The sequence below is a fragment of the Pagrus pagrus genome, assembly GCF_965226575.1.
Source record: "Pagrus pagrus genome assembly, chromosome: 18".
Lineage (NCBI taxonomy): Eukaryota > Metazoa > Chordata > Actinopteri > Spariformes > Sparidae > Pagrus > Pagrus pagrus.
This window is the reverse complement of record NC_140202.1, coordinates 8,712,258-8,739,451: the sequence shown is the minus strand read 5'-3', so window position 1 is coordinate 8,739,451 and position 27,194 is coordinate 8,712,258. Positions and strand designations below refer to the sequence as shown.

The 27,194-nt window shown below is 38.8% G+C and overlaps 1 protein-coding gene across 1 annotated transcript; it reads right to left on the bottom strand.

Moving 5' to 3' along the window:
- Positions 1 to 72: 72 nt before the first annotated feature.
- LOC311274474 (serine palmitoyltransferase 2-like) lies at positions 73 to 26,703 on the bottom strand. The gene is made up of 12 exons (XM_084382165.1): positions 26,281 to 26,703; positions 21,742 to 21,936; positions 20,369 to 20,523; positions 17,675 to 17,823; positions 16,216 to 16,340; positions 15,711 to 15,804; positions 13,503 to 13,608; positions 12,500 to 12,719; positions 10,670 to 10,796; positions 7,529 to 7,664; positions 6,634 to 6,763; positions 73 to 4,039 (listed from the first exon to the last, which is right to left on the bottom strand). The coding sequence occupies exons 1-12, from the start codon at positions 26,431 to 26,433 to the stop codon at positions 3,920 to 3,922; spliced, it is 1,710 nt and encodes a 569-aa protein (XP_084238291.1). The 5' UTR covers positions 26,434 to 26,703; the 3' UTR covers positions 73 to 3,919.
- Positions 26,704 to 27,194: the final 491 nt, after the last annotated feature.

Below are 27,194 nucleotides of genomic sequence, written 5' to 3'. Positions count from 1 at the left end.
AACATCAACAACTCAGCCAGTGAATAGTGTAAACATTTGCTCATTTAAAAAAAATCATAAGCGATGACAGAGTAATATTGCATCTTTCATTATTTTATACTGTGTATACAGTATACAATGAGTATCAACACTTTCACATACAAAAGTTTCAAAGTTTAAAATAAACCTTCTTGGGAAAATCTGCTCTGAAGCTATATTTTGCAAGATCAGTGGCACTCTAACTTTAAAAAGTGATAGAACTAAATGAATAATACAGATTAATAGAATAACAGAGATTCTTCATTCTGGTAAAAAAAAAAAAGAAAGAAAAAGTTATTACTTTGATTACTGTAACCATTCAGCAACAACTATTGGCATGGAATGAACCATAATTATATTTTGGCATTTAAATATGTTCAATTCCTGCTTTTAGTATCATTTGATGACTTTCCTGTTTACAAACTTAAAAATACATACAGATACATTCTATATCTAAATTATCAACATTGTGACTCTTAGCTTTTAGGTCATGGACAATCATTTGTAACTCCAAGAATCAGGTCTAGAAACGTTTTCTACAGTAAGAAAACAAAATAACACGTATCCCTTTTACAGTAATAAACATTATCATAAAAGAAAAAAGAACCTCCCAGATATGTTAAATTTCCCTGGAATTGAGTGGTTTTTATGACAACTTTTAAAAAGAGTCACACCTCAGAACAGTGTAAATCATTGAGCAACACTGGCTGTGGTGCAGAGCAGTTTCAATGACTACTTCTTACTGTACATGCACTAGTACTACACAATACTTGTCAGTGTTCATACATGCAAGTGTGAATGTATGCATGAGGGACTTTACAGTTGCCTTTATTCAGGAGCTGTTGCCCCAAAGCTCAGTTGAACAATGCAAAGATAAACTGAGAGTTGAAAAGACAGATGTGTACGTGGAAGAAAAAGCCAGGTAAAAGTGCAGAAACACCCACATTAATAATGGAATCCATGCAAGTGAGTACACAAGCCAATCCCAAGTAACTCATTAAAGTCATTAATCACTCTTTGTGTCATAGCACTTTGCTTTGTGTCTGACAAGGTTGTATGAATGCCTTGTAAAACAATGAAGTGATTACTAATAAGCACCACAGAGAAAGGGTGTGAATGAAGAATTTTAGTAGTTACAGTACTTAATCAGATCCAGATTACACAAGTCTTCATGTTCTCCTGTCTGGCCTAGAGGCAGGGTTAGTGTCTTAATATGATTTCAATTTTGTGACTAAACCGACCCTTTAGACTTTAGCTTTTAGCTTTTAACTGAAACTTTGATACCAATAAACGTTATGAATGAAACGTTACTGGCAGACATTGGCCTTGGAGTATAAAAGTAAGAGTAATTTGACAGTCATAACTTTGCTCTCAATGGCATTGGCATCTGAGAGTCATGTTAATGATCTTTGAGGTTGCTTGTGATACACTAAACTGTACAAATACGCACTAAGCTGGCCAAGTAAAAACACAGAATCACATGTATTGTAACTTGACATGTAACATAGCTGTGTGAAGAAGAAGCCGGCCAAATCCATGTGTAACAGACAACTGGGGAATAAATTCCCCTTAAGTTTCAAAAGACATGTCTTTCCATTTCTTCTCAATGACAGTGTTGCTTTCTTGAGCTATCATTTATGAAAACTGGTATTGCTATTAGCCAGTAAGATACAGCTTTAACAGGTATACCCTTTGTTGTATTGTGTTCTTTTTTTATGTTTTAAATTGTACCACATGTTTAGAGCAGTAATATTAAATAAAAAGACCAATATGTAAGACTTAGTGGCATCTTGCAATCAATTGAATAGCCCTCTTCTCACCCTCCCCTACAGTGGCTGCTAAAAACGCAAAAGGCTAGTTTGGTTTGTCCATTCTGAGCTACTGTAGAAACATGGCAGTGCAACATGGCAGGCCCCTCCCAATGTAGGTATAAAAGGCCCATTCTAAGGTAACAAAAACAGCAATTCTTAGTTTCAGGTGATTATCTCTAAAGAAAGCATACTTGAGAATATTATATCCTATTGTAATGTTTTCCTTAAACATGGGTGGAGAGGATCTTTAAATGATTAAATCACTTGAAAATGCTAAATGCTACAGTTAGTTGCAATGTCAATTGAGATACAACAAAAAGAATCCAAACCATTCAGTTTTCTCAACAAAAGATATCCAAACCATTCAGTTTTCTCAACAAAAGATGCAAGTCAGTGTTTGTAAGACTGACTAATGAACTGTGAGTTGTGAAGCGTTTTTCTTCCTGAATTTGGAATGGATAAAGATATGCCTGACTACTTGATATACTTCCTTACACTACGATAGCATGGCTAATGATGCGCTCAGAAGCACTTGGATCCATTTCCATTTTGGCATTGCTGTAGAACTGCTGCCATTAGATGAGGATAATAAAGCACACTGTAGTTCATGACTATCTCTTTTCATGGGTTTATGAATGCTTAAATATGCTAATATTAGTTCACCGTAGTACGCACTAGCCATTAAACACCTCTCTGACTCGAATTAAAAGAAATATCTCAACATTTTGGGCTTGGTTTTCAGATTAATTCCACTCACGTAACTGGTTGATCAATAAGAAACAATAGCTTAGCACACATAACTGGTTGGAACCCTTTCTCTATAGGCTAGGCTAAGCGCAGGCTTATTGTAGCTTCATTTAAGGAGAAGAATAATTAGAAATTAAGTTAATATTTAAAAAATTACTTTATGATTTAAAAAAAATAATTATTCACCTTACAGTCATGACAACAGTAATGATCTTTTCATCTGACTGTAGGGAGTAAGAGAGAAGTAGTAGAAACTACTTTTACTACTACTTTTGCAATAATCAGGATAATTATCAGCTGCTCATCATCTAATAATTGGCTTTTTGTAGTGCTACTTCAACAACACTGTTGATGGAAGTGCCATGAGTAACTCGGTTCTTCTAGACAGGCTAAAACTACAGAAGATCAAAGGATGGAATGAAAACAATGTATTGTGATCAAAACTTTGGTTGGTTTAAAAATGTGAAGTCAAACCAGGTTCGAGGAGCAGAACGGCCTCCCTTGGTGTCATAAGCAAGGGCAGGAATATTCTGCCTGTTTTAACATACTGTACGCAACTATCTTTAATGCAACTAGGTGCCACCTTGTACAGTGCAAACTGCTGCCAAATAGTCTCAAAGAATGCCAGATGGATGTTAGGGCCATAATTTTCAAGTATGAGAGAAAAAATCTAAATTGTCTAATGGCAGAAACTCCAGATTTGGATCCTTGGTTAGATAATCCTTAAAATCAATTTTAATGGGTCAGACGTCTTGCATTGTCTTGTGCAAACAATGCAACATCCAGTGCTCTCTGCTTTTGGCCCATGACAATAATCATTGATCTGATCAAACTGGATAAATGAACAAGTCTTGTTCTTTTGGCTTATGTTTAAATATGATCAATTTTACCCTGTTAAAGTTAACTTAATACGTTTTATGAAAAATAATGCTTACAATATCAGAGACATTTGGAAAGTTGACATTTGTCCAGTTCACATATAGAAACCACAAGGCTGAACATAATGAATGATACAAGCATAGCAGACATACACGCATAAAAAAAATTCTTAGACACAAAATAATAAACACACAAGTAAGAAAAGTACACAGGAAGAAGCACAGATGCTTTTTTCAGTGTGTTTACCACAAGTTCTCCATGTTTAGGTAAGGCAAAGTAGAATTAGATGATGGTTTTGAGTGTTTTTCTTTTTCTCAGAGGGTTACATTATGGCAAGCTAGTGACAAGGGGCACCTGTGCACATCATTGTCCTTGTGGAAGACTTGTGATCCATCTCGACCCGGTCTGTTTTTTTATTTCTGGGGTTGTTCAGGTTCACGCCACTTCAGGAGAGGATTGGTTCATCAGTCATCAATGTCCTCATACACAATATCATCAAAGGGCCGTGTTAAAGACGGCTGTATCCTGTGTCTGGAATACTTGAGCTGAAGAAGGTCTCCTACATCACTGATGACACTCAGCGCCTGTAGAGACATTTATAGAAAAAAAAATACTGTCACCATGAAGGGCAATATGTGGCTGGAGGAAATTTAAAGTTGCACCAAGCAAGATGTTTTATAGGAAAATACAACTGTCTTGTAAGATTAAGTCATACATTTGGCCAAAACAGAAAACACCACTAACTTTAAAGCTGCAGATGGACCCAGTCTGTCCAATTTTTCACTCTCATTACTTGGGTGTGATATGAAGTCACCAGTAGGACATTTTGTCAGGGTACTGGAGGCGATGGGCTCATACAGATATGTCATCTAAACAGCAGAACATTTTTTTTCTGGCTGAAACTTTTCACCCAAAAGGGATTACATTTTGCCTTAAAAGTTCATCAGTTCAAAGTTGTTATGGTGAGTGTGTTATCAAAAGTTGTAGGAGCACCATTATTTCATTATTTTCATTTGGAGTTGTATTTCTGGTTACTTAAAAAAGGTTAATCCATTATTCTATCTTATTTTAGCTTTTTTGCTTACGGTGCTTACAGTGAGTCGCTTACTTTGTCCGTCTGCTGTTTTGTGTCAAGCAGGTAGCATACAGTTGTTTTTTTCAAGCGTCTTTTAGCAGCCTGTTTCATCTAAAACATGGTTAATGAGAGCAGTGACCGCATAACCAAAACAATACGCTAAAATGCTAAAAAGCTCCATGGAGCTGAAAGTCTGGTGATCGTTCCCTGTGGGTTTGTTGCTTTCAGCATGTGACCCTTTTTACTTTCCACATACATTTGAATCCTTGTTAATATTTATCCGTGCAGCTTTAACCGAATATGTCTTTACATTTCTACAATACAGTTGTTGCACCTGCAGTCCTGCAATCTATTCGTCGCTAGTCCTGTCTTTCCATTGACATTGTATGCATTTATGCTAGTCCAACTGTTTCCGTGCATTGTATTTGAATGGCATCATGAGTTGAGTTGAGCAGATAATCGCCTTAAATGAGGATCATTCAAGTAAAAATATGTCAATATTCTTGTGAAAATCCTCCTTAGCAGGCTGACTGAAGTTCATTCATAATGTGATCAAATACTTTGATCTGAAGCTCAAGTCTGAGGCTGTCCTGTAAGTTTATTATTTAAGAGTACTTTTCTCATAAATAATAAATAGAGCAGTTCCTGATCAAACCAAATCTGACCAAATCAATTTTAGGCTCTAATTAACATCTGATTAGCACCACCCACTTATGGTGAAAGCCCCACCCCCGAAGGACAATCACAAAATAATTTAGGCTACGTGCATATGTTTGTTTACGTTTGAATAAGAGGGGAAAAACTGAAAAGCTCACCGGCAGATGAAACAAACACCAAAAAGCAATATGACAGATCATAGTACGAGAGAGAGAGAAAGAGAGAGAGAGAGAGAGAGAGAGACAGAGACAGAGAGAGAGAGAGAGAGGCCAACAAAGAGAGATTTTAATATCATGACAGATAAAAGCACTACAGCACTACAATACTCCCACTCCCTGTCTGCACTTTATTTTGTTTTTTGAAGGGCAAGAAGAAGAGAAGTGGATGACAGCCCCTGATACAACAGAACTTCCTGGAGACAGGAGATGGTATATCTGCTGCATAAAATGATATCAATTTATGTTAAAATAAGAGGAAGACTGGTGCTTCAGACTGGAAGATGCAGCACAGGCAGGTCTGAAGTGAGCTCAGTTTAGTAGAAGAAGAGCCCTCTTTGAGAATAGTGGGCGGCTCTTTGATGCGTTGCCAGGAGCAATCATTGCTAAGCAGTCTGCGCTCAGGCAGAGCAACACAATGAGTAAAGAGGATGGTTAGGGTGGAGGTCTGAACTCTCGACACAGATAATATACTGTGAATACACGGTACATTAACCTGCAGTGATCCAGCTGACTCTTTACTGCAGTTTTTACGTGTAATCACTTGAACTGAAAAGAGTGACAGACTCGTCTTTTTAGTGGCCTCTGCTGCAGGGCTGTCCGACACGTAGCTGAGAGGGATTCAGCGTGTCTGAAGTGACTCAAAGACATCTCCAGAAGCAGACATTTGGGGTCACAAAAGATCACACCCGTGTCCTTCCAATTACACACTTTCCCCACCATTAGACAGCCGTTTTTCCTTTACTGTCATCTTGATCTCTTGGCTTAGTTGTAAATGTCTCATGGGTCATTACACTAACATGGAGACAGGAACAGCCCCTTATTTTTAAGTATAACAAAAATCAGTCATCCAGGTCATGGTAAATCTAGGTGCTGTATCGTAGGCAACTGGACGTTTCACCTCTCATCCAAGAGGCTCCTTCAGTTCTAACTAACTGGACAGGAGTTGGCAGGCTTTTAAACTCTGTGCGGGAGTGACTGTGCGGAAAAATTTGTCAGTATCTTGTTCTGAAGAATGTTATCTTTTTCTTAATTAAAATATATTAAAAATTGATGTTTTGAGTATGTGCTTCATCACTAAACTCTTTTCATGTTTTAATAATGGTCTCAAATTGAGATCCCATGGTTTACCCAAATACAACAAAAGATAAAAACTCAATTTTAAAAGACAAATCTTGTTTTTACTATTAGTCTTTCAGTATGTCAACCAGTGGTGGAAGAAGTTAGTTACCCTGTCGAGCATTTCTTTTGAGTGGGCGGCTGAGATGCAGAAGCGTGCCCGGGACTCGATGATGGGTGTAGCAGGGAATCCCACAACCACCACCCCGATGTTCCTCTTCAACATCTCTCTGCCAAATGCACTGGTGGGAAAGACATGAGGAGACACAAGAAAAATGACCCAAGGACACATAATGGGCTCATTTGGGCAAAATGACATGTCAGCTCAATGTAGACTTTAATAAAAGTGTCACCCTCCTCTGAATGGATGATTATGGGAAGTTGATTGAATAGATAGTTAACATATATATATATATATATATATATATATATAAAAACTTTCTCAAGGTCCAGTTAGAAGCTTTTTCCAGAGATTAAAACTTGTAATGGAAATAAGCGACTGAACAAACATCCGCTGAGGAAGACTGAAATGTGATTGAAAGCTCTGAAAAAAGACTAGTTAGTAGACGATACATAGGCTGTGTACAGAAATAGGCATCTGTTAAACTATTTATGTCATATTACTAATATTTTAAGTTTCAGACAAATAAATCTGTTCTGGATATTTTTTGCAAGTCATGGCAATATCCAAGAAGCTGCTGACAGTGGAAACAGCTTCTCCTTCTTCAGAGCAGAAAAAGGTGCCTCCATCTCCCATTACCACATAACATTTTTGTTACGTGCTAATGGGAGTTGTTTTTTTCAAACTTTGCCATTTCCAGCCTTTTCTAATGCAATACTTCAAAATGCGCATAAAAAAATGTGTTGATGGAAACATGACTAGTATCGGTATCATAAAATATCAACATTGTATATCCTATAATATTCACCACATTGTATTGATTTAAAAGCGGGGGAGTTAGTGCTTGAAGTCTACTAACAGCAGGGAATTAAAGCTTGAGGCTCACCCTATCTTGGCTGGCATGTAGAGCATCATTGGTACAACAGGTGAGTCCTCGTTTCCATAGATGATGAAGCCCATTTCTCGAAGCCTCCTGCGGAAATAGACTGTATTCTCTGCCAGCTTTCGCACACGGTCACAGCCTTTGGATGATAAAACAAAAAAGTTAACCACACTTCTATCAATGTTTGCAAAAGATGTATTCTTTAACCATCATCTAGTTTATTAAAATTGTGCGGTACGGTTATGTTATCATCATGCTCATGTTATTAATAAATTGTAGCTCCTTAAACATCAACAGACTCTTTATGACTCAAAATGAAAGTGCTGGATTAAAATAAACCCTATATGAAATATCTGAGTTAAACAAACATTGTTCTCCTTTCCAACCTTTCACCAGTAGAAGTAGAAGACAGACTTTTTTTTACCATTATCTCTAACTGTTGCAGCTTCAACTGTCTTTGAAGAGTAACTGGTCTCAGAGAAGATTATGGTGCTTTTCAATCTGTCCTATATTTCATTAGTGTGCACTGACATCTGGAGTCAGCTAATATAATTACAGCATGAGATGAGTCATTAAGAGTCTTTTTGGCGTCAGCTGCTTTATCCATCTGAATGCCTGATCTTGTCATAAGCTGCTCTTCTATACACATGAACCCTGCAATGGTTCTGTTTGAGCTGTTGGGCTACTTTGAAACTAGGTTGTAGAAATAGCATCACATGTTTCGCATGAAAATGTGTAATAGCTACAGTACAGACCAAAAGTTTGGACACACCTTCTCATTCAATGAGTTTCCTTTCTTTTCATGACTATTGACATTGTAGATTCACACTGAAGGAATCAAAACTATGAATTAACACATGTGGAAATATGTACTTAACAAAAAAGTGTAAAACAACTGAAAATACGCCTTATATTCTAGTTTCTTCAAAGTAGCCACCTTTTGCTCTGATTACTGCTTTGCACACACTCTGCATTCTCTTGATGAGCTTCAAGAGGTAGTCACCTGAAATGGTTTTCACTTCACAGGTGTGCCCTGTCAGGTTTAATAAGTGGGATTTCTTGCCTTATAAATGGGGTTGGGACCATCAGTTGTGTTGTGCAGAAGTCAGGTGGATACACAGCTGATAGTCCTACTGAATAGACTGTTAGAATTTGTATTATGGCAAGAAAAAAGCAGCTAAGTAAAGAAAAACGAGTGGCCATCATTACTTTAAGAAATGAAGGTCAGTCAGTCCGAAAAATTAGGAAAACTTTGAAAGTGTCCCCAAGTGCAGTCGCAAAAACCATCAAGCGCTACAAAGAAACTGGCTCACATGAGGACCGCCCCAGGAAAGGAAGACCAAGAGTCACCTCTGCTGCGGAGGATAAGTTCATCCGAGTCACCAGCCTCAGAAATCGCAGGTTAACAGCAGCTCAGATTAGAGACCAGGTCAATGCCACACAGAGTTCTAGCAGCAGACACATCTCTAGAACAACTGTTAAGAGGAGACTGTGTGAATCAGGCCTTCATGGTAGAATAGCTGCTAGGAAACCACTGCTAAGGACAGGCAACAAGCAGAAGAGACTTGTTTGGGCTAAAGAACACAAGGAATGGACATTAGACCAGTGGAAATCTGTGCTTTGGTCTGATGAGTCCAAATTTGAGATCTCTGGTTCCAACCACCGTGTCTTTGTGTGACGCAGAAAAGGTGAACGGATGGACTCTACATGCCTGGTTCCCACCGTGAAGCATGGAGGAGGAGGTGTGATGGTGTGGGGGTGCTTTGCTGGTGACACTGTTGGGGATTTATTCAAAATTGAAGGCATACTGAACCAGCATGGCTACCACAGCATCTTGCAGCGGCATGCTATTCCATCCGGTTTGCGTTTAGTTGGACCATCATTTATTTTTCAACAGGACAATGACCCCAAACACACCTCCAGGCTGTGTAAGGGCTTTTTTGACCAAGAAGGAGAGTGATGGGGTGCTGCGCCAGATGACCTGGCCTCCACAGTCACCGGACCTGAACCCAATCGAGATGGTTTGGGGTGAGCTGGACTGCAGAGTGAAGGCAAAAGGGCCAACAAGTGCTAAGCATCTCTGGGAACTCCTTCAAGACTGTTGGAAGACCATTTCAGGTGACTACCTCTTGAAGCTCATCAAGAGAATGCCAAGAGTGTGCGAAGCAGTAATCAAAGCAAAAGGTGGCTACTTTGAAGAACCTAGAATATAAGACATATTTTCAGTTGTTTCACACTTTTTTGTTAAGTATATAGTTCCACATGTGTTAATTCATAGTTTTGATGCCTTCAGTGTGAATCTACAATTTTCATAGTCATGAAAATAAAGAAAACTCTTTGAATGAGAAGGTGTGTCCAAACTTTTGGTCTGTACTGTACGTCAGGGCAAAATGTATTAGTTTCACGCCTCTTAAATTATGAGATGTCTACAATTTCTTTTGGACTATTCTCTTCTATTGCCCGTGTCACGTGACAACTTTCTGGCTGCGAGAACAGAAAACATGGCTGCCATTCCTTTTATTTCCAGTGGAAAATGCAATATTTTAAGATAGGTTTTACATCAAAATGTGTTTTGGTTACATTTTTATCAAGAATTATGCACATTATTTTCATAATCCTAACTCAGTGAATGTATGTGGTCTTTAGTTTGTTGGTTTTTACGAAGATCCCTCCCAGGATGTGTCTCATTTTGTTTGTCACGTTTAATATTTTAGGAGGCAAAACACAAAGAGATGCCCTATTGATTTATTTGTACCCACTTTCCTGCTTTATGATCAATGTACAAATTAGCACTTGTTAAAAATGAAACTTCAAAGACAAAACATATTGAAACTCTTGTAGTATGTGAGTCTACCCCCTACATTGTCACATAATATGAAAAACAGATTTGCACCAACATTTTCAACAAGTATCAAGTTTAAAGGAGCCCTGTGGAGTTTTCTTATAAACAAACTAAAGTTTTGTTTACATCAAGTGTTACTCCAAACTGCATTGTGTGTTTTCTTGTTGTGTGAGAAATGTGTTGAATCATTTCCTTCCTCGCAGCCAAATTTTGCAGCATTTCAAAACTTGCATTGTGTACATCATTATTTACTCACTTGCAGTCCCCCCGACCCCAGCCTTTAATATTATTGTACCACTCACCGATCGTTGTGCCATCTTCTCCCATAATGCACTTCATAGAAGTGATGATTTGCTCCACCACAGGAGGAGACATGGAGGTGGCGTAGACTGCACTGTGGGAATGGGAGCGCAGGTACTCGATAAGCTCCTAAAGCCAGCAGATACACAGGAGATAAACATAGATGAAGAGCTTTAACTACTCTACAGTCACTATGACAATTAGTATATGTAAATCACCATTTATATTTACAGTATATGTATGCAAAAGACCATGACTGTTTATATTTTTATATGTACATTTCCTGTCTTATTTTTCTTTCAATACATTTATATAGTGTACTTTTTGCAGTGTCAAACTGCAAAATGTCAAATTCTTACCAAGTATATTTGCCTAATCTCTAGGCTCATCTATATATCTCATTACACATAATGAGACATCATCACCTAGAAAGTGGCATTTCATTGAGATATAGGTATAGATATAGATATATTTTAGACCATGTTCACTTGTTCCATTGCCAGTCTTTTAATAGTTACTTAATTTGAAGTGGCTTTTTTCAAATGCAGATTTTGTCTTTCACTTATGAAACAAGATTTGAACCTGACACCGATCTTTACAGTTCTGTTACACATGCAGGTCACAACACTTTACACTAAGCTGCATCCTGTGACTTGTCACATTCCTTAGACAAAAAGTCACTGAATGAATTCAGTGAAGCAAGTGGGAGCCAATAAAGCCAATGAAGATTTAAATAATTGTTACATATCTGCTGACACTTCTTATTTAGAATCCTCAGCAACCTTGATGTGTCCGAATCTTTTCAGAATTTTATATTGTTTATATGTTGCCAATATTTCTGTGGACCAATACTTAAGCGTTGATAAGTTGATGTAATGTCAGTGATGTGACAGGAACAGGGCCAAAATGTCAGGAATACAGTATACAGACAGTGCAAGGCTGTAAATCCACATCGCTGAGATGACAGGTGTCCTTTTAGTCACACTTTGCCATTTGACACAAACCATGTTTCCATTAAGCATTTTATGTGCATTTTGAAGCATTAGAAATTTTATAAATTTTTTTTTTAAAAAGTCCTCTAATTTGCAAAAAAGTTGGTATGATTGCTTGAGGTGGTTTTTGTTAGAGCGCAAAATGTTTGACTGAAACAGATTTGCCGAATAAACTCTGAAGTAGCGAACACTGAACTCACATGACTGATCAGTTGTTTATGCTTTCTGCGGAAATACGTCTGTAAGCAGTAGGCAAGTGTGGACCAATGAGGAGACCAAACAATTTCTCGGCCTCATCCACCAAAGAAACATCACAGCCATTTTAGATGGCAAACAGCAAAGAAATGCCCACTTGCCCTGTCGAAAGTCATTCCTAAAGACTTCTCTCCATTTTGTCTCCTGGTTTGTTTACCTCTAGCCTCTGTTTACTTCCACATCCAAGTGTGACGTAGCCACGTAGCCTACACCGTGTCATCCTCTGATGAAATTCACTTTACGTAGCTTCGTTCATTCCCTCAAAAGCGGTTTATGGTAATGCACCAGATTCGCATTTTGATTTTTTTAATTTTTTGTGAACTTTTGCTTAAAACAGTTTGCTTAAAATTTGCTTGTCATTTTATGGAAATGTGGCTACTGTCTAACTGATAGTTAGATTATTTGCAACGAAAGCATTCTTTGCTAGATTGTTGTCGAGCCTTGTTTAGCAAAAACTGGGTTTCTGAACTGGATATATATCCATCGTACTTCAGCTCATTGTCTTATTTACATCTTTCTTCATAGCTCTGCATACAAAAACAAACAAAATGCCAATAAAATAAACCTACAGTGCTCCCTCCTCACCCATTTCCCTGCAATGTATCCCCCTGCAGCGCCGAAGCTCTTGGTAAACGTGCCCATCAAGACATCCACGTCACAGGGGTTCAGCCCAAAGTAATCGACCACACCTCTCCCCCTCGACCCCAGGGCCCCTATGCTGTGAGCCTCATCTAGGTAAAGGTAGGCCCGGTAGCGCTTCTTAAGGGCGATCACTTCTGGCAGGCGTACTATACTGCCCTCCATGCTGCAGGGAGGAAAAGTAAAGCAGAAGGAGTTCAAGCAAGTGTCAAGAAAACATCTCATAGCTCCAGATTACTATGTAGTGCAGCTTCTTGCAGCGACCAGTCTGGCAGAATAAAGAGGCACATCAAAGCTGCTCACTGTGTGTTCAACCAGTGAGAGCTAACCAGGCACTGAATCAGCTCTGTCAACCAGCAGTCCAGCCCCAGGAGTGTTGATGCTGCTGAACCTAATTGAACCACAAGAGCCATCAATAGAAGATAAGTGCTGCTTCTGGAAGCCTTTTTTTTTTGCATGACATACATGCTTTGCTCCATTTTAAAGCTAATTCAGAGACCTAGCTTAAAAAAGTAATTAGATCGAGTTTGAATGTTACACTTTAAATATCTTAACTGTATTTTGCTCAGTAAAGAACTTGAGCTGATGAAAATACTGCTTGTTGTTTTGCATAAGAGCAAAATACAGTTTAGCTATTTAAAGTGTAACATTCAGGCAGTGTTCATGTTGAAATCAGGAAGGAAATCTTGGGGATTTTCAAATGGGCAACTCCTATTGTTCCACTGCTTTTGGCCAATGACGCTTTCAGCATGGTTATCTCCAAATTCTGCATCCACTCTCAGCACTGATAAGACTCATTTTGTTATGTTCTGCACCAACATTTTCACCAACATAGAAACCACTCAAAAGAATTAAGCAATATAAACTATCGAACAAAACTTTAAATGCCGCACTGTGTCCTAAATGGTTTTATTTAAATATCTATCTTGAAAGAAAATGGTTACGCTACCTGTAAATGCCCTCTACCACTATAAGGATCTTCTTCCATGGTCTGTGAGTCCTGGGCTGACCGTGAACTATGGCGTCTCTCAGCAGTTTCTCAAGGCTCTGCATGTCTGACAGGAAAGATGAAGTTAACATTCAAAATGAAAGCATGAAAACCACATGGAAATTCAGCTGGGAATTCATTACAGTGAGACACTGTTTCAATACAACCCCAAAATGTGGATAAGCCTACAAATTAAAAAAATAATAATTCACCATCTTCATCATAATCAATAAAGCTGCCATTGTTAGCACATTAGCCGTAATACAACGTTATGACCAAATTATGACCAGTCATTTATTTTTTACCACCATTTAAGAAAAACAGAAAAACCAAAACACAATATATACTTAAGAATTGACCTGCAGATTTGGTGATTAACAGTTTTGGCTAGTTAGCTGGTAGCTAATGTCAAGGTGTGAAATGTTGGTTGCTAATCATAAGCTGGTAATTCCACAGACATAAGTAATTATCATTCAGAACAAAGTTCATCATGTCAGTATGATCATTATTGTATTATAAAGATGACCCATCAGAATTATCCACTCAATATGACACCAACTAATCCAACCACATTATCTGTTTAAAACAAAAAACAATGTTGATATTTTGATATAGCTGCAGCTAGTTACCCCAATGACTGTTAAACAATTCTTAGCTAATCTTTTTTTTCCCCACAACTAATACACATTATAATTCATGTATTTCATGAGCCACAGTAAAGATAAACATATAGGCCCTACTTGTTAGCCACCATTTGCAGCTAGCTAGCTTTTCTCTGCGTTTTAAATACAACCACAGTAGTTTTCTTTTAAGAATATAATAAAGTTTGTGCTACATCTATTCTGTGCCATGAAAGTGCGCACAGAACTGTGCGAACAATGAAAGCAATATTGGTGGGAAAATGAATGAAATACAGAATTTACAGAATAACTTAACACCGATCAGCCATTAAAACCACCTACTTAATATTGTTCGGGGTCCCCTTGTGCACCCAAAACAGCTCTGACCTGTCAAGCCATGGTCATTAGACCTCTGGGGGTGTTCTGTGGTGGGGCACTACCATGATGTTTGAATGGGTGGTGCCTGTCAAGAGGCGTCCACCTAGATGCCAGGACCCAAGGCTTCCCCGCAGAAGATTACATTGTAACGAGATGATCAGTGTTACTCACATCACCCGTCAGTGGTTTTAATCTTGTGGCTGATCAGTGTATAAAAGGTATTACATTTGCTGAATTTAAAAGAGAGGACAAATGATTAAGAATTTGTCAGTGTTTCACAAGGTAAAAAAATTTAACTCAACAACTAAAAAAAATCTGATTTTCAAAAGAAGTCTGGGGCTGATTGGCCGCCACCTCAAACTATGTACGTGTAAGTTTGCTCTGGAGGACAGAGAGCCCATCTCAGTGGGGATAACGGGAACGCATTTAAAATACCAGATGTAAACACAAAGGCAAGATCAGATTTAGTATTGATTTTTAAGATATATTTTGGTTTATTATCCAGACAAGGTTTCAAAGATATAGATCCCCATTTTTATTAGGTGTAAATTAGGTGTGAATGGCAATATATCTTTTTAACATAACATTTTGATTTGTGTGTTTCTTACACATCTCTGACAACATCATTAACAAAAGATATTGTTCTGTTGTATTCAAAAGTCCCAGTAAGCCGTGACAGTGAGCCAGCATGCACAACATCAGGAATTCTAAATGGGATACCTGTCACCCAAAACGCAACAGTGACATCTGCAGTGACTACTTGTGTCCAGTGGGTGGCGCTATGGATATGACACGGTATTGATGGCCAGATGTATTCAGGGCAAAGCCCTCTACATGTGTGATAAATTTTTAAAATAAAATTGTATGTTGAAGTTATAAGGACTTCCTGCTTATGGCGTTCCTGCCGAGTTTCGTGAGTTTTGGGGCATGTTCAGGCCTCCGAAAAGCCCTCTAAAGTCGCAGAACAATAATAATCCTTACAGATACAATAGGGCCTCGCACTGGTCAGTGCTTGGGCCCTAATAAAGGCTACAGAAACTTCTAGAAAAAGAAGCAATGAATGAAAATAAAGGCAAACCATTTAAAGAGGGGGGCAAACAAACACACAAATGGACCTATATCTGCATGCATACTTATAGGAGGACCTATTTGTGATCACAGACTGACTCACTGTTGTGTTTGAAGACTCTGATGGTGGACCCAGAGAGTCTTGCTCCCAGAACCAGAGAGGCATGGTTCAGTTCATCACTTAGAATCAGACAACCCTGCAGGACACCACATGCATGAGTCATTCATACAAATTAGAGTTAGTCTGATTTGTTTTTATCTATCTAAGAAAACAGATATTGTCACACATACAGGCCTATTCAAAAATAATTGTTAGTTAGTTGATAGTCGATGTTAGTTGATATTTTTACTGAATGGTGAGTAAATATATCTGTAACAAAAGTGGCATTAATACAAACTTAATGTTCACATAAAATGGAGAAAGTGATAGAGAGACAGAGGAAAACAAAGAGGGGAAAAAGAGGAAAGAAAGTACTGTGACCACAGAAAATAAATCTGACTAAAACACAAACAGCAAGACAAAGACTGGAGATAAGAAATAGAGGAAAAGTGTGCTGCAAGAATAAATCACAGCTTTAACAGGAGAAATGTATCACCTGTGGTCTTACCTTGCCAGTCAGTGCTGGTATGTTCATGGAGTTTGTTGCGAACCCCATCCCAAACACCATGGCTGACTCCACGCCCAGGAACTTAGCCACCAGTTTCTCCAACTCCTCATGCCTGTCAAGATTACCTGAGATGCAGACGCACAGAAGATCATACCAATCAGAACCTCAAAGATCTATGCTAACATAGATTGTTTGGTAGAAGTTAAAAATGTTTTTGAAAATTTGGGAAATACACTGCACAGTATATCCCCCAACTTTTTAAATTTGCCCACCAACATTGTTTTACCATTGTTTTTTTTTAATCTGCCCATTTAGTCTTTTCTTGAAAAACAGGGCTTCTGTTCCATAAAGACTGGAAACAGGGGGAAACAGCTAGCCCAGCTCTGGCCAAGAACTTGCTTATTAATCTAACACATTGTATCTCATATGTTTAATGTTTAAAAAAGACACTAAGTTGTGGTTGCTGCAGATTTTTTTGCTAGCTAAGCAAACTGCAGGCTGCAGCGACATGTTTAACAGACGGAGCATATGAGAGTGGTATTGATTTTCTCATCCAAAAGCAAACAAGAATATATCCCACAATATCAAGCTGTTGATTTAAGGGTTAACTCCAGTCTTCACACAAATATTCTCAGAGCTGCTTTAAAGGCACCGAATGTAACTTTCTGAGGATAGCTTAACTTCTTAGCACACGCCCATTAAGAAAAGCAATGTCTGCTGTGCAGGAGAAATAAACAGGTTTCCCCCCCAGAAAACCTAATTCAAGGACTTTTCAATGACTTGACAGACCCAATTCCCTCAAATTCAAGGACCAAATACAGCATGGTTTGTGACATGAATCGAGGGGGAACTAGCAGGCTTTAAGGTTTGCTTAATTTTAGCTTTCTCGCTTGCTTGACGTAACCTGCATCACTCAACTTTAAAGGGGAAATATGTAGTTTTTAGAAAATAAATCCAAACTCAGAATTTTAATATTTACAATATTAAGGTAATAATACAAACTCAGAAAGATTTATTTTTTCCATAACTGAATAAACAAGCTGTTCTCAGGGGAAGATAAGGTCCCCAGAACACTGTTTAAAGCTAGAAGGGTCTGCCAAATATAAACAAAGTAAACAGTATGAAATTGTGTTGTCCTTTAAGGTCAGTTTGTTTATTCAGCATTATTTAAGCACTTTCAATGACCCACAACTATTTATGTATATTTTCAAAAACTTTCATGGCCTTGATTTTTTAATTCAAATTCACAACGTTAAACGACCCTAGGGAGCCTTGAATAAAGCCAAGAAATTAAACATAGCTTTGTGCATGCAGATGGAATCTATTGTGTTGCTTCCACTGCACCACTGAACAATCTGGTCTGTGATACTTTGTCTGCTGCAGTGAATTTATCCCTGTGTAGTCCTGCAGTTAGGTTCCAGTGATAGCAGAGGTAGTGGAGTGTGACGTGTGTTTGTACCGATCTCCTGCCTAGTGCTTGCAACTCCAACACCGTACTTCATGGTGATCTTGGCTGCGGAGTCAGCACACGGGCCGGTGTTCTCAGCAAAGCCAAGGTAATTATACGAGCCCAAGTTAATCACATCCTGCACTACCCGACCTGTGTACCTGGAAGGGAGACAGAAGAGGATAATCAGACAGAGGAACAATCAATGGGAGCAAGATAATGTTGTTGCAAGCCTATTTTATACACTTAATATAATGGCTTAATGAAAGACGAGATTCAAATGGATGGCGTGTAAGTGCTATTTTTAATCTTTCTCATTGGCGTCTGCCATATTGTTTGACACAACTGTCGCTCCCCTTCATTCACTAGCACCCCATGTTCTCTGATTTTGCTTTCTGCTCTCCAGGCATGTGGGATGTCTGACTCTACACACCTCACTGCCCCTACGCTGAACACCTCCACCGCAGCTGTCCTCCAAACACCAGTGAGCAGTCAGTCAGGAGTGATCGGAAAATTCAGACTGAGGTTTCACAAGACAGTTTGTATCACAGTTATAATGTTGTTCATACGAGAGTAGCAGAATAAACAGTTTCTAATTAAGTATGATCTGATGACATGTTAGTCACATATGAAGAGAATGCTGAGACGTGTTTTATGATTGGCTACAAATGTGGTTAAAATCTATGCTGACAAGATCAGTTGTTTTCCTGTGATTTTTGCTGTTTAGACTTTAATATTATTTTAGTGCATTTGAGACAACTCAAGCTCAATAAAACTATGCAGTAAAAAAAATTAAAGAGTCAGATTCTGTATAATGTTGGAAAAAGTCCTTCACTTAAAAGTACTACATGGAAACTAGAGCATTTATACCTGACCCAAACCTGTCGGGACCCAACGGACTGGGCCGTTTTCATACAGAAAATTTGTAAATGATGTCCAGGTTCAGTTTTAGTTACGTCAGTACTAGTCACTGCCTGGATGTAACTCCAGTTCGGTATGAGTACATTTGTACGGAGCCCCTCTAGGGTCACATGGTAGGGGAAAAAAACTGGATGTGGAAGTCCATGGGAACCGATTTGTAAACCGATTTTATAGTTCTAATGACCGGTCCTGTCTGATCAGAGGACTATGATCCATGCAACAAATTACGCACACAGAGACGCTCCTCCTCCAGTTAAATAGAGCATTTTGCTCAAATACAGTCAAGCGGAGTTGTTGTCATCATCTTTATTGATTAATGATCACTATCAAAGTCAAACTCCATGTAGAAAGATAGGACGGTCAGTAGCTGTGCTGGGTTGCTTGTATCCATGGTGCCTCAATGAGAAGTGATGCTACCTCCAGAGGGAGAAGGACTGATTCTTTCCTCTCTACAGTCCCATGCATTTTAAAATCCTCCTTACTGTACATATACTGATCACAATGTCATCAACCATGCTCAACAAAATCTTGCCTTGTCTCAACCCAAGCGTGAAGTAGAACTTAATCAAATCATGTAAATGAGATATAGTAACAATATAAATTATCACGTTATAACATGAAACTTATCACGTTCGTACAATAACGTTTTCCATTATGACGTGATAGTGTTTTTTTCTTTTGTGGCAGCAATACGCTTTGGTAAGATCTGCTATTAAATCTAGATAAATTTGAATATACTGGGTGGATGTGGTCATCGCGGTCCATGCAAGGCACTCTGAAGAACAGAGGAGGGAACAATCCATCCAATTGTGAATCTGTTCCCAGGGTTTACAAATCCATTCCCACATATTCCCACATCCAGTAGTTTTTTCGACCATGTGACCCTAGAGGGGCTGTGTACATTAGTAACCATAGATGTAAAATATTGATGAAGAAGTTTCTTGAAGGAACTGAAACACATCCAATTGCCTATGATACAGCACTTGGAAAATATCTAAAATATATGTTTGTTTTTTTGTGTTTTATTTTATAGCTATGTGCATAGAACAGTGCCTTTTCACATTCATTTACACAATTAAGTCGGTAATAAGGGGAAAACAGGCGAGCTGTAACCATGGTAACAACTGGGTGACAGGGTAACACAAACTCTACTGTAATGGAAACCACAGAAGACACTACTAACAGTTCACTAAATACAAAGATGGACAGGATAACTGTAATACTCTGATAACATATTCACTAATGTAAATTTAAATTTGCTGTTTTCTTAGTTGTCTATTATTGTACACTGAATATTTAGTTGGCTGGACACAACTTGAGGAACCTTAGCTCAACCTTAGCTCTAGGAAACTTTGATGGACTTTTTAAAAAGGCCAAAGATTCATTGATACATTTGGAAAATAAGAGTCACACTAATAAAAAATGAAAATAACCATCGTTATTTTTGCTTATTCAAATTTCTAAATGACAATAATCAATGACTAGTAATGACTGCAAGCACCACTATATTACACATTCAAAGTTCAAGAGCCACTTTCATTCAGTGCCAGTTTCCTTTTTTATACAACTCAACAACATAAAATAGAACTTGTCAGGTAGCAGTAGCATAACGCTGCTCAGTGTTACTGTAGACTAGTAATGTTACAGTTCACTTTAGAAGACAGGGTATCACTTTTCTTGGCATTTGTGCAGTAGGACATGAGGACATCTCCTTTGCTATTGTCCTATCAAGGCCACAGATTACTGTGTTTACATTCTTGAATTACTGTAAAAGGTCTTTCTCACTCAAATGTCCAGTTGTAGTCATGGGACGTTCGCTCCATCAGGTCCACTTTGGCGCCTGGGACGCTGCATATGGGCCTGTTCCAGTTGTCTCTTATACGCATGTAGAGGTTTCTGGTGTAGAAGTTCTCAAAATCCTGGTACAGGGGCACAAAGTCCTGAGAAGGAGTAGAGAGTTGTCATTGTCTTTATATATATAAACACTACTCCAAAGTACTACATGCCATTCTTATTTTTGGAAAGTTTAGCTAGAAGGAATTAAATCTCTAGAAATATAATGTTTAACATTTAATGACTGAGGGCGTTCATTTTCCCTGTTTCTTGAAGGAAACATCCGTGGGATATCCTCAGGGTGATTTAATGACTTCCCCATGTCTGTCCCACAAGCTTCCTTTCCTCAACAACACCACATACTTAAAAACAATGGGCTGCACTATCATGAGTTACATAAGGGGCTGAGAACAATGTCAGTGGCCAAGGACATGTTCCAAACGTGCTGATAACTCCACCATTAGCTGTGTGTTGACAAAAATGCATTCTTGTGAAGAAAAGCAATGAATATGTCAAAAGTTCCATTAGCCTCATTGAGTTTCTGAACTGCACTTACACAGACACTTTTCTCACAATCCATTTCCTGTTTGGGATATCATTACAGTTGACAAGATTCCATCAAACAATCTGAGGTTTTGTTTGCCAAATGTATGCTTTTTGTCCCAACACCAAGCTTGAAGCAACACTGCTTGAAATGTCTGAAATATGAGAACCCATAGCTTCTGCTGTTTGGAGGCTTTGTAGGTTGCAAATGTCACGTTGGTTCAGTCTGGTTAACAAACCAACAAACTGATCAAGTCTATTTTTCCATTTGTTATCACTCTTGTTTCTACATGCACATGGCAAACGTCCAGTTGCTTTCCGACATGTAATTAGAGCTCAGTCTGTCAAATAAATTCCATTGACACCTGAAAGACATCTGGCTTTCTTTTCCTTGACAGTGGCTTTTGCTCCTGGCAGTGTCACTGTGCCACTAAAACAATCATAACATTCCAGTCATTACACTGTTGTATAGGCAAGTATGCTGACTGCACAATACATGTGTCTGCTGCTGCTAATCACAACAACTTGGTGCTCAATTGCTATCTGTCAAGAGAAGCTGCTTCCAATGGTACAGGGTGCAAAAAACACTACCAGGTCACAGACAGGATGTAAATAGAAATAGTTAAACCTGTTCAGCGTCTCCTGACTTTCTCTATTAGTTTTATATACTCATTCCTGCTTTCATTTTGTTGTTTGCATATTATCTCTTCCAGTAAGTGACTGGACAAACCCAGGTGATGTTGTGAAATCCCACTATGTTGTGTGTCTGTGGCTTCCCTTACCCTCTGCTCCTCCTTCTCCCGGGCGATGTGGCACCTCTCGATCTTCCAGTGACGGAGGAAGTCGCGAAGGTAGCCGAAGATAGTGAGGATGCCGTAGCCCATGTAGGTGAGCACTGCCACCAGCATGGGCGTCTCCTCAAAGGACTCGATGAAAGGATGGTTGTACTGGCTGTCATGATGTGATGCTGCATGGACCTGTGCAACATGGCAAACAAGAATATATACTGTGCTGAAACATCATTAAAATAAGAATGGCACCCCACCAAAGTACTATTTCCTCATATTTGGGCTGTTACAATATTCTGTTTAAATGTTTAAACATGGAAACTCTGGATGAAATGTTCAAACATTAAATATTCTGGCTAGAATTTGCCAAGCTGACAGAATTTTAATGTAAAGTTCATAAAGTATTTCATTGGAAAATATTAATATATAAATATTAATGGGTAATTTATTGATAATGCAAAAACAATTACTCACTCTACTGGAGCATTAGCTTACATCATATATCCTGACATGTAGATATTACTTAAAGGTTTTATATATGAGATTTTGAACATACAAACAACAACTTGCTATATAAAGATATAGTGGAGTAATGGCATCCTGACCGGAGTATTACGTCTCAATACCTATGTGTGTGTTGTATTCCAAGCTTCTCTGTTCTTTGTTTTGATAGTTGGCTGGCCGCGTGTGCATGTTAGTGTGTGAGTTATGTACTACAAGCTGCTAAAGGGCTCCAACTTGACTTGGAATTGTGTTTTTTCTTCTCCTTGTACCCATCAAGTTACTTGATGGGTACATGATGTTACAGGCTACAGTAGGCATGATAGCTAATTAGCTGATACAGTATTATGATTTTTTTTCTGAAAATGTTGCAATCACTAGATGTCTATATGTTTAAAGCACATTTAAGTATCAATACCATATTAACCAAGTAAAAGTCCTGTATTTAGTTTTGTAATTAAGTCAAATTACAGTATATAGTATAAGTATTACATTCATTGCCAATACTTAATATATACTTAATACTGTGATTTGGATGCATTCACGAGTAAGCATCACTAACGGCGGGAAAAGTAAAGGTTGGGCTAATTGTTCTACTTTATATAATGCTGGGTAGCTTTGTCGATAATATTACATCATAAATTATTAGTTGGTTAGCTGTCAGGTAAATGTAGCTGAATGAAAAGTACAATATTTGCCTTAAAAAACAGAATGCGATAATTTGCTAATCCATTTTGACATATACTCATATCTCATTAACTTTTCTAAATATATGCTTATTCTGAATTTGATGCCAGCAACACGTTTCAAACAAGTTTGGACTGAGGCAACAAAAGACTGGGAAAGTTGTGGAACGCTTAAAAAAACACCTGAAAGGCTCAATCGTTCACAAGCAAGGATGGGGTGATGTTTACCACCAGCATAATGTAGCATAACATGGAATTATGTACAAACATGTATCTACTTTACTATCTCCATGTATAAAAAGTTACAAATCATCATCTTATGCAAACAAATTTTTCACAAGTTATGCCTCAGCTGTAGGTAAGTTTTGCATTTGGAGTACTTTACACAGGTGTACAGTCTGACCTCCTGTGACTCCTTCTCTTTTGGTCCTAATGAGAACAAACACAGTCTGTCTTTTGTTATCGTTCCCTGAGCTTTCTGTAACTCACTTAAAAGGTGACTTACATGCAGCCAAATTGTAAGTGGGTGAAGGATTAGAAAGCCAACACTGTATTAAACTCTGCTTCAGTTGTATACTAACTATACAGGAAAGAAAACAGTGTGTGACACAGGCCAGGGAGGGAATATTTGACTAGAAAATAAAGGCAGAGCTAGTTCTGCTGATGTAAATCTGTGCACTTGGAGCGGAGTGACCTACAACCCAATAATAAACTTCACATGCGTACAATCTTTCATGAAGAAGATTCAACTTCATGCGTCTGCTTTCTCCATCATGAACAGACACTCACTACTAAACTCACAAAGGTTATGCAATTCCTCCTTCCCATCATGCTTGCCCATGCGCTCGTGACTATTAGGCACTACATGTGACCGGTCATGCCTCTCTCTCAAATACCTTACAGAGCAGCAGCGCTGACATCTGCATGAACTGTGCTCAGCTGAGGTTCAGTCAACAGGCGCTCTGTTTTTCAGCCAACCCAGCCCAGTTTACTGAAACATCAGCAGAGGTCTGTCCGCTGATGACAATAACCAGCCAACAGTGTGTCGTCTTTGTCTAAAAAATTGTTTCAAAGATCTTCCCTCTGTAAACGGTTAGCTCACTGAGTAAGATGCCAGTTATTTGCATCTTACTATGACTGTGACTTTTTGTAGATCAAGCATCAAACACAAACACACCCATGAGTCATTAGATGTTTAAAAAATCCCCCCCAGTAATTCATCCTCATTTGGAAAGGCAGTGAAAGAAAATTCAAATTGATAGAAAAAAAATACTGATGTACATATCAACATATCCATGAATCTAATCTCTGCTCTTGTGTGACAGCACCTCATCACAAAGTCAGAAGGGACCTGTTAATTGGGACACTTACAGTGTGGAAACTTGATTAGCCTCTGAGGAAGAAGCTGCTTTCGAAGCATGCACATAGTCTCAAGTGACAGCTTTAACCGAACAGGTGCACTGGTTCAGTGTCTCCCTTAATACTAACTTCAGGAACATTTTTCCAAACTTTTACAGCCATACATTTGCCACTCAGAAGACTGCAGTAAATATACACTGAAATGAGAAGAAAAGGAGTCAACCACTCAAGCACCTCAAAAAAGACACACTTAACTGATGAGATAAGGATGTAACTTGCAAAAAATAATCCAGGCAAAAAAAAATGTGAATTGTCCCAAGTTGTTTGACTGGCTCTGGTGGTATGTGCATCAATATACTGCGTGATTCAAAGTATTTTAGAAAATGCTAAAAGTTGTACAAATCAATTTCACAAACTGGGGTTACAGCTAGAACTCTTGTTAAATTCAGCATACATATTATACACATTAAACAGCAGCATTAAATCCAGTGCAATATAAACCTTCAGAGTTGTCACACCCGACTCCAGTAGCGCTGAGATCGAAAAGTAGCCAAAGATACGTCAATTGCTGCTCAGCGGTATATACCGATCCCTGGACTGGTATACCGATCCTTGGAGTGGTATGCCGCTGTTATGCCACTGGTGTTCCACCGACACATGGCGGTATGTGCCGCTTGAGACTGTTATGCCATTAAAAGACTGTTATAAACTACTCAAAGTTAATGAAAGAGCTAGCCTCAGTTAACATGACTAATGCTAGCCCAGCCACTGTAGCCAGTCTGACTAATCGATAGCAGAAACTTTGAGCCAACCAACCAACCAATACTTACGGACAGGTTTTCCTTAATAGGAAAACACAATTTTACATTACTTCATATAAAATCTATGTCACGGAACATTAACCATTCTGGCATAGTATGTATCATGTTCACTGTACTTTGAATGACTGGAATAAGCCGCTAATAAAGAAAAAGATGAATCAATCAAATACACAAATACCCAAATTTTGCCTGTATAATGCCCAAAGGCTTATGCTGGATCACCACTTTCTTATCACAATAAGCCAGAAGTAAAAACAGTAAACAGTAAAACTACCAGGTGTCAGAAAATATCCCATATAATATCCTTTTTTCTTTGTTAGCGGCTTATTCCGGTCATTCAAAGTACAGTGAACATGATACATAATATGCCACAATAGTTAATGTTTCGTGATGTAGATTTTATTTTAAGTAATGCAACATTGTGTTCTCCTAATAAAGAAAACCTGGCAGTAAGTATTGTTTGGTTGGTTGGCTCAAAGTTTCTGCTATCAATTAGTCAATGGTAGGCTACCCCATCCAATAGTCTTTCAATGGCATAACAGTCTCAAGTCGCACATACAGTCATGTGTCGGTGGAATACCAGCGGCATACCACCCCAAGGATCGGTATACCAGTCCAGGGATCGGTATATGCCACTGAGCAGTAATTGACATACCTCCGGCCACTTTTCCATCTCGGCGTCACTCCCCGCCTTTTTTAAACAATCTCCTCACTATAAATCGACTAAGGGGGCATTGGAGGACAGTGAGAGCCCATTCGTAAAGTTGAAATTTCAATGAATTCATATGCTGCTTGGTGCAAATATGATTGTTCCGAATTAAAGAACGTCTCGTAATAATTCAGAAAAAGCATTTAATTTATGTTTCGATGAGGTATATAATATAAAGAATGCGAGAAAACTCTTTAAATTTGAATACTTCTTATAGAGTTTGGCGTTTACGCTGTGTTCGAGAGAATCAGAGCTCGGTAACAACAAACTGTCAGACATTCAGCAGCAGGACTCAGTCAATACATGCAAGCTGTTATCGTGTGATATTCTAATAACACTGGAGATAATGAAAATGACAGCGATGGCAGCATCGTCCGGGTGTTTCCGGGTCCACACAGTGGATGCTTCCCCGCCCGGCTTCACCAGCCTCTCCTCCCCGTCCCATCCCGGGCCTCACCTCCTCCTCCTCGGGCTGGCAGTGGTGCTTGGGCTGCTGCTCATGGCAGCGGTGGAGGCTCTTCAGCACGCCGTTTCTCTCCAGTTTCAGTCCGTTCTTCACACGCTGACACACGTCCCCGTTGGCTGGCTTGGTCGCGGGGCTTTCGGTCATTGCTGGCCAACGACTGCGGAGCCACGACAGTAACTTGCATGTAGGAACACGGTGCCTGCCTGCGGTGCAAGGCGGTGACAGTATCCAAGCTGGGAACGATTGAAAACCACACTACAAACTCTCTCACACACTCACACACGCATACAACCATACACACACACACAAGCACACGCACACACTCACTCACACACACATACACACACAGCACACTGAAACCTGAAAATTCAGACGCTCGATACCGGAAATCAACGCCCATAAATAATATCGGAGGCTGCAGAAGGTGGCGGGGCCACGTGCTTCACATGTACAAAAGGGCGTGGCTTGGTGGACATAAACTTGATTGACACTTGAGTGGGAAACATACACCGATCAGCACAACATTAAAACCACTGACAGGTGTGAATAACATTGATTATCTCATCACAATGCGATCGTCTGCTGGGAAACCTTGGGTGCTGGCCAATTTTTTATCCAAATGGCAAAACTTAATTGGACCAAAGATAAACAGCTGTAAAATTGAAAATGTTCAAAAAGAGAAAAGGCTCTCACATTCCCCATTGGGTGTGCAGGAGAAATGTAAAGTAAAATCACAACAACGTAAAACCAGAGATACACGAACTGCTTCATTTGAAATATAATGACAACTTTTAGTCAGGTCCTTAAATTTAGCTTAATGAATTGACTTGCAAATGTTTTTGATCTGCACATCAGTTGTATTCATATGAATTATCTAAGATATCACCAAATTGTAACTGTTTTAA

Coding starts and splice junctions, on each gene's coding strand:
- LOC311274474 (XM_084382165.1), bottom strand. CDS start 26,433: ATGACCGAAAGCCCCGCGACCAAGCCAGCCAACGGGGACGTGTGTCAG. Junction 17,824..20,368: donor GACTACAACTGGACATTTGA/GTGAGAAAGACC, acceptor TCTCCCTTCCAG/GTACACAGGTCGGGTAGTGC. Junction 10,797..12,499: donor GATACATTGCAGGGAAATGG/GTGAGGAGGGAG, acceptor TGCTGGCTTTAG/GAGCTTATCGAGTACCTGCG.